This window comes from Melopsittacus undulatus, chromosome 17, assembly GCF_012275295.1.
Source record: "Melopsittacus undulatus isolate bMelUnd1 chromosome 17, bMelUnd1.mat.Z, whole genome shotgun sequence".
Lineage (NCBI taxonomy): Eukaryota > Metazoa > Chordata > Aves > Psittaciformes > Psittaculidae > Melopsittacus > Melopsittacus undulatus.
Window position 1 is genome coordinate 4,216,592 of NC_047543.1, and position 7,769 is coordinate 4,224,360.

Here is a 7,769-nt window from a genome sequence, read left to right on the forward strand (position 1 = left end):
GGAAGAGCAATTTTGTGCAGAATGGGACACCTCATTAATGTTAGTGAGATGAGAACTGTAAAGTCCGTAGGGCATCTTGGACAAGGTCTGCTACCTTCTGTTGGAAAGGGAGAAATGTGCGACTGCAGAGTTGGTTTGATCTCATATGGAGACAGCAGGTGGATAGGAAGAGGCACAGAGAAATGGATTAAAGGGGAGAGAAAAGAAGGGACAGCAGCATGAGATATCTCTCCACTCTCTCCTCATCTTGTTTCCAATAGGAAAAGCATCTGGAGAGAACTGGTGCAAAACCACAGATGTGAGGTGACGCTTTCAATTTTTTTCCTGTTATTCAATAGTAGTTCTTGGGATAACACTTATAAGGCTGGGAAAAGGGAGAAGAAGAGGCATGTGCTTGTAGAAGGGCAGGACTTACCGAGCAGTTGCCCCAAGAAAACAGTGAGGGTGAGATATCCGAGTTGCATGCTGAGATCCACCTGCTTGTTTGCTGGGAGAGACTCAGAAAGCCACCAGCCAGCCCCGAGACAACAGAGCTGTTGCAAACGGCTCTGTTGGGGGAGCAAAGGAAGAAGAGGGGAAGCGTTGTTCCTCAGCTGCCTGGGAGCAGCGCCTCTCCCCCGATGCCCCAGCACAGGAGATGAACACTGCCGTGCAGCAGCCCAACGACTGTGACTCCGGAGCCGCGGCCGGGGCATGCGCCGGGGCACGAAAGGAGCCTCGACGGGTCCAGTGCCGGTGCCGGGCGGAGCAGCAGCGCCGCCTCGCGGTCGCGGCAGCCACCGTCCAGTGCCCCCGACACACACGCCCTGCCCTGCCCTGCCCTGCCCCGCCCGCGGCGGTTTTTGCTCGGCCGCAGCCCCGGTTCTTCTCTCCGTGGTCTTGGACGCAGTAGTACACCGCCGCGTCCCGGAGCCGGGGCCGGGCGAGCCACAGCACGTTGGACCGGCGATCTGCCGCCACCGACAGCCGCCCCTTTGGGTCCTGCAGCTGCTTGGAGCCTTGAACAGCGCTCACGAGGAATTCGGGCCCACGGCCCGGGAACTGACGGTACCAATGGATGAAATCGGTACGTGGTAAGTTGTGGTGTGAGCAGTTGATGCTGATGGCGATGTTCTCGGTGGTCTCTACCGACGGGTCCTGCTGAATCTGGGCTCTGCTTACACCTGCTGCCAAAACAGAAGAAGGAAAAGAAATTGTCACAGATGACCGAGATCCGATTTCCCCACAGACTATGTTAGCAAGATTGGCAGTGAGACAGAGGAGGACCGGTACAGATGGGGACACATGCTTTTCAAGAGAGATGGAGAATAAATGCTTAATCAACAGGGGTCGTGTGGATGCAGAGTGTAACTGTGGAATGAAGGAAATCGAAATTGTGCCTCCAAAAGCAAAGGAAGAAGAGGGAGTAACTGGAGAGGGTTCTCAGAGCAGGAAGAGGAGCTGAGGAGGGCAGATGCAGGCAGAGATGTGTCAGAAGCTGAGGGGATAAAAGGATAAAGAGCAGATCAGGAGGGTGAGTGTTACGGCTCAGGACAGAGAACTGTATTCAGGGCATTAAGAAGAGCTGAATGCACGGGGAAGGAGATGGTGCACGGAAAAGCAGGCGTACATGCAAGCAGGCTCGTAGCGACAGAGGCAGTGGAGAAATAGGGCGAGTCCGCAGAGGGGACTGGGAGGGTTTGCAAAGGTGTTGGAGGGGCGGCAGAGGGGCAGGGGGGGAAGGACTCGAGGGATGAGCGGGAGAGGTTGGCGCTGGGCTCGCCGCGGAGCAGCCCGGGCACGAGCCGGCCCCCGCCCCCGCCACCAGCCCCGCGCACCCAGGAGCACCGCGGCCAGCCCCGCCAGCGCCGCCGCCCGGCACCGCCGCATCCCGCCGCTCCGCAGCCCGCGCCTCGCTGCCCGCAGCCAGCCCCGGCTCCCGGCTCCCGGCTCCCGGCTCCGGGACCGGCCCCTCCTCTCCGCCACCTCCGCTCCTCCTCTCGGCCCCTCCCCGCCGCCAGCTCCGCCCTGGGCTCGATCCTGCACCGGCGCCGCAGTCGGGCTCTCTCTCCGGAGACTTGAATGTTTGACCTGAGGGATCTGACTCTGTGACGCTATCGATGGAGATCCCTGAATCTATCAGATGAATCACCCTGCAAGCCGGTGACAGTCCAGGACATGAACAGGCTCGATGGGCACAGGGGTCACCTCATTCCTGGGACACTGTTAGTCTGGTGAAATATGAAGGGTTGGAGGAGCCACCCTCTGTAATTTGACAGCGTTGGCACGCAGCACCAATATGGACAAGAAGGACAAGCACTCCACAATCCTTTAGACATAAACCTTTGACCAAGTCTAAGACCAAGATTGGATGCAGGTGCGCCCAGCCCCTCTAAAATCTGAGGATCAGCTGCAAAGCAAAGGGGTCTTTTCTGAACCTTGTGACTCAACAGAAGGGTCTCTCTATCACATTTTATCCACCACCTTAAGGCCACCACCGGTTCAGTAATACTGAGGTACCCGATGCAAATGTTCCCGTTATTGGTGCAAGTGTCAGTGCCCGTAAGGAGTCGGCTCCTAGCACACGTTTGCAGACTCGTTGTAGAACGGCTCCTGATGGTGGAGCTCTGTCCAATATAGTAAATTTTGTTATGTTTTTATTTATTTAATAATTAAAGCACCAGCATGTGTTTAATGTGCTTGAAGGGTCACAGAAATTTCCCTCTTCCCCTACTGTATGCTGCTGCGAGTATGGCATGTCCAGGACACAGAGTCCTTTAATGTCAGAGGAGGTCATCTCTATGACATTGCTCCCTGAATAGAGCTGAGGATGATAATAGTTCCCCCCGTGCTCACCTGAGGAGAGCATCAGGAGCCCAGGGGCTTGGTTATAACGTTCATTTGTATGTTGTTGTCTTGGCTTATTCGTTTTAGACATTGAGAGCTCTTGGGTCTGCCTTCAGGTACCTAAGGAATTCTGAGCTCCAGGAATTTTCTGCTTTTGGTTGTGCAGGGTGCATGGCAAACCCCTAGCACCCTGGCTCCCAGCAAGCTCTGCCCTGTGGTCAGGCTCAGCCATGTCCAGAGCCACTGTTGCCTGTCCCCTGTCAGAAAGAGGATCTTGCTGTGCAGAGTTCTGGGGGCAGGGGAAGCATCGCTGGCAGTGGAGGGACCTTCTCTTCTCGAGTTATTGCACAGCTGAGGCAGCTTCCTGCACCAGGGTGTCTTGCCCAGCACAGAGGTACAAGGCACTGTCAGACAGCGCGACCTCCTGCAGCTTCAGGAGGCTGTATTTCCCTGTGGTGTTCAGCCAAGTGGTGAAACGGCCACTCCGCTTGGAGCCAGCAGCTGCATGATACGAAATGAGCTGTGGGGCTTGGCCTTTCTTTTGCTGGTACCAAGAGAAATATGGAGAGAAGGACGCTTGGTATGTGCAAGTTGTTTGAAAGTTCTCTCTCTCCTTTACTGTGACTTGTCCTTCTTGCTGGGTGACAGTGATCTGCCCCATGGTGCCTGCAAGAAAGGAAAGGTCAGCAGCTCAGAAGGGAAAGGCTTTAGGAAGCAAACAAGGAAAGGATACAAAGCCAGATGATGAACACTCCCTGCCCCTTGCCCGGCAGGAAAACACTGATGCCTTGGGGTGCATAGAGGAAGAGCAATTTTGTGCAGAATGGGACACCTCATTAATGTTAGTGAGATGAGAACTGTAAAGTCCGTAGGGCATCTTGGACAAGGTCTGCTACCTTCTGTTGGAAAGGGAGAAATGTGCGACTGCAGAGTCGGTTTGATCTCATATGGAGACAGCAGGTGGATAGGAAGAGGCACAGAGAAATGGATTAAAGGGGAGAGAAAAGAAGGGACAGCAGCATGAGATATCTCTCCACTCTCTCCTCATCTTGTTTCCAATAGGAAAAGCATCTGGAGAGAACTGGGGCAAAACCACAGATGTGAGGTGACGCTTTCAATTTTTTTCCTGTTATTCAATAGTAGTTCTTGGGATAACACTTATAAGGCTGGGAAAAGGGAGAAGAAGAGGCATGTGCTTGTAGAAGGGCAGGACTTACCGAGCAGTTGCCCCAAGAAAACAGTGAGGGTGAGATATCCGAGTTGCATGCTGAGATCCACCTGCTTGTTTGCTGGGAGAGACTCAGAAAGCCACCAGCCAGCCCCGAGACAACAGAGCTGTTGCAAACGGCTCTGTTGGGGGAGCAAAGGAAGAAGAGGGGAAGCGTTGTTCCTCAGCTGCCTGGGAGCAGCGCCTCTCCCCCGATGCCCCAGCACAGGAGATGAACACTGCCGTGCAGCAGCCCAACGACTGTGACTCCGGAGCCGCGGCCGGGGCACGAAAGGAGCCTCGACGGGTCCAGTGCCGGTGCCGGGCGGAGCAGCAGCGCCGCCTCGCGGTCGCGGCAGCCACCGTCCCGCGCCCCCGACACACACGCCCTGCCCTGCCCTGCCCTGCCCCGCCCGCGGCGGTTTTTGCTCGGCCGCAGCCCCGGTTCTTCTCTCCGTGGTCTTGGACGCAGTAGTACACCGCCGCGTCCCGGAGCCGGGGCCGGGCGAGCCACAGCACGTTGGAACGGCGATCTGCCGCCACCGACAGCCGCCCCTTTGGGTCCTGCAGCTGCTTGGAGCCTTGAACAGCGCTCACGAGGAATTCGGGCCCACGGCCCGGGAACTGACGGTACCAACCAATGAAATCGGTACGTGGTAAGTTGTGGTGTGAGCAGTTGATGCTGATGGCGGTGTCCTCGGTGGTCTCTACCGACGGGTCCTGCTGAATCTGGGCTCTGCCCACAGCTGCTGCCGACACAGGAGAAGGAAAGGACAAACATTGTCAGTGATCACCGAGATCCGATTTTCCCACAGACTATGTTAGCAGGATTGGCAGAGAGACAGAGCAGGACCGGTACAGATGGGGACATCTGCTTGTCAAGAGGGATGGAGAATAAATGCTTAATGAACAAAGGTTGCGTGTATGGAGAATGTAACTGTGGAATGAAGGAAATCGAACTTGTGCCTCCAAAAGCAAAGGAAGAAGAGGGAGTAACTGGAGAGGGTTCTCAGAGCAGGAAGAGGAGCTGAGGAGGGCAGATGCAGGCAGAGATGTGTCAGAAGCTGAGGGGATAAAAGGATAAAGAGCAGATCAGGAGGGTGAGTGTTACGGCTCAGGACAGAGAACTGTATTCAGGGCATTAAGAAGAGCTGAATGCACAGGGAAGGAGATGGTGCACGGAAAAGCAGGCGTACATGCAAGCAGGCTCGTAGCGACAGAGGCAGTGGAGAAATAGGGCGAGTGTGCAGAGGGGACTGGGAGGGTTTGCAAAGGTGTTGGAGGGGCGGCAGAGGGGCAGGGGGGGAAGGACTCGAGGGATGAGCGGGAGAGGTTGGCGCTGGGCTCGCCGCGGAGCAGCCCGGGCACGAGCCGGCCCCCGCCCCCGCCACCAGCCCCGCGCACCCAGGAGCACCGCGGCCAGCCCCGCCAGCGCCGCCGCCCGGCACCGCCGCATCCCGCCGCTCCGCAGCCCGCGCCTCGCTGCCCGCAGCCAGCCCCGGCTCCCGGCTCCCGGCTCCGGGAGCGGCCCCTCCTCTCCGCCACCTCCGCCCCTCCTCTCGGCCCCTCCCCGCCGCCAGCTCCGCCCCGGGGCTCGATCCTACACCGGCGCCGCTCGGGGTCTGACCTGGCCTAAGGGTGCTCAGCGGCTCTGCGCGGGCACAAGGGGGGCTCCTGGGAAAGGGATTCCCCTCATCAGGCAGCACTGTCCTTGCAGCCTCGTACATCCTGGAAGCACGTGGACAAACTCGTGTTTTGTGTTATGTCCCAGACGTGGAGTCCCTTGTTGCCAGAGGAACTCATCACTACCACATCACTCTGTTTAGGAGCTGAAGATGATCGTACATCCTCCCCTCAAACCCTCCCTGCCTGCGTTATTGCACAGCTGAGGCAGCTTCCTGCACCAGGGTGTCTTGTCCAGCACAGAGGTACAAGGCACTGTCAGACAGCTCGACCTCCTGCAGCTTCAGGAGGCTGTATTTCCCTGTGGTGTTCAGCCAAGTGGTGAAACGGCCACTCTTCTTGGAGCCAGCAAGTGCCTGATATGAGATGAACTGTGGGGCTTGGTCTTTCCTTTGCTGGTACCAAACTATGGCATCAAAACTGGTACTCTGGTAAGTGCAGGTGGTCTGGAAAGTGTCTTTCTCCTTTACTGTGACTTGTCCTTCTTGCTGTGTCTGTCCCATTGTTCCTGAAAGAAAATAGGAGATAGTGACCGTGTAGGGAAATGCTCCAAGATGCAAAACAAGAGCGGCTGCAAAGTGTTGAAGGAGAAGGGTCTCTGTGCAACACAATGCCCTGGGACAGGAGATTAAGACCTCAGCTCAGTGTGGATCTCACAGCACGATAACATCAATTATTCCCCAAAGGGATACAGCTCAGAGGAGAGCTCTCTCATAAGAGAGCTGTTCTTTCAGGCACGTCTTTGGTCTCTCATGCTGCCTGCAGTCTTCAGGGAACAGCTGCCTGTAGTGCCCAGCCTTCCTGTGCTGGATCCAGCGTTGTGAGGGGCAGATCAGCAGGGAGAGGCAGAGGGAGATGGGGAGTTGACAAGAGAAAAGAAGGGCAAAGGCTCTAAGCTGATCAGGAGAGGAGACGTTTCTTTTCTGCCTCATCTTTTCTCTGTCTTACTGTATCAGGATCTTGAGCAAGAATGTGCAAAACCACTTGTGTGAGCTGATGTTTCCAACATCTGCCCATCAAGAGAAGCTCCCTGCAAGGAATTGCTGAGGGGGTGAGTGTCTTTGGGAAGAAGAGGAATCATCCCATCAGTCAAAGCCAATGCTTACCCAGTGGTTTCCTCAGGAAGGCAGCTAGGATGAGGTACCCAAGGAACATGCTGAGAGTAAGCTTCCTGCATGTGAGAGAGACTCAGAAACCCACACGTCCCCACCAAGAGCCCCGAGACAGCAGAGCTGTCGGAAATGACTCTGCAAGGGGAGCAGCGAATGAAATGGGGAGGAGTAAATGCCGCTGCTTAGCAGAGCTGAAATGCCTGTGCTGTGGTCTTCTTCAGTAATGACACATCTTGCTTCTGCAGATGCCACCTTCTGCCATTCCACTGAGAATCCCTCCTTAGCTGATGCCTGTGTCCTCTCCTGCCACCCTCAAGCCCTTATCTGACTTGGTCTCCCCTGGCTCCCGCAAGATATAAAGCCCCAAGCTCTTGTCAGCTCACACCAAGGCTCTAATTCTCTCAGAGCTTATGGTCAATAACCCCAAACCCTGCAGACACCGAGTGACCCACTGCAGTACTGAGTATTGGTCACAGGACGGCAGCAGCGAGCCACACCGCACCACTCCCGCTTGCAGTGCGACTTTTGGCCACGCGATGGCAGCACCCGCTACCATCGGTACCTCTGAGGCAGGGGGGTGAGCACCGGCCGCTCCTCGGCCCAGTTTACACCCTCGGGGGATAGCACCACTGTGGGACAGGGCTGAAGCTTCTCTGCCCCTTTCCCACGCGTACCCCGGCTCCGACAGTCGTTGCCTCTGTACCCAAAACCATCCTTTGCCTTTGACACCATGACTAGCCTGGTGGCTGCTCTGGCCATGCTTCCCAACACCCCTACCTAGGGAGCAAAAGGAGCATGCGGACCCTGTGGTTATTTCTGCCCGGAGAAGGCTCTAGCCATCCCTGTATGCTACTGCGCGGGGCATCGCTGTTGTGAGACTGACAGCAGCAAGTTCACAGATGCTACAGACAGATCTAATAAAGGGAAAAAAAGAAACCCAA

The 7,769-nt window shown here is 56.2% G+C and overlaps 1 protein-coding gene and 2 gene segments (V, D, J or C); all 3 read right to left on the reverse strand.

Annotated features, from left to right (window-relative positions):
* Positions 1-498: 498 nt before the first annotated feature.
* Positions 499-1,869, reverse strand: LOC117437102 (uncharacterized). The gene is made up of 2 exons (XM_034070314.1): positions 1,818-1,869; positions 499-1,166 (listed from the first exon to the last, which is right to left on the reverse strand). The coding sequence occupies exons 1-2, from the start codon at positions 1,867-1,869 to the stop codon at positions 499-501; spliced, it is 720 nt and encodes a 239-aa protein (XP_033926205.1).
* Positions 1,870-3,160: 1,291 nt separating this feature from the next.
* Positions 3,161-4,099, reverse strand: LOC117437052 (T cell receptor alpha variable 1-1-like). The segment is given in 2 exon segments: positions 3,161-3,492; positions 4,044-4,099. Coding segments are annotated over 2 exon segments (375 nt in total).
* A 1,676-nt stretch (positions 4,100-5,775) lies between these two features.
* On the reverse strand, positions 5,776-6,871 carry LOC117437053 (T cell receptor alpha variable 1-2-like). The segment is given in 2 exon segments: positions 5,776-6,224; positions 6,823-6,871. Coding segments are annotated over 2 exon segments (366 nt in total).
* Positions 6,872-7,769: the final 898 nt, after the last annotated feature.

Bases quoted from the DNA above. Each gene is read 5' to 3' on its own strand.
- LOC117437102 (XM_034070314.1), bottom strand. From the start codon at position 1,869: ATGCGGCGGTGCCGGGCGGCGGCGCTGGCGGGGCTGGCCGCGGTGCTC. The intron at 1,167-1,817 runs GTGCGCGGGGCT...CTGTTTTGGCAG, and splicing joins GCTGGCCGCGGTGCTCCTGG to CAGGTGTAAGCAGAGCCCAG.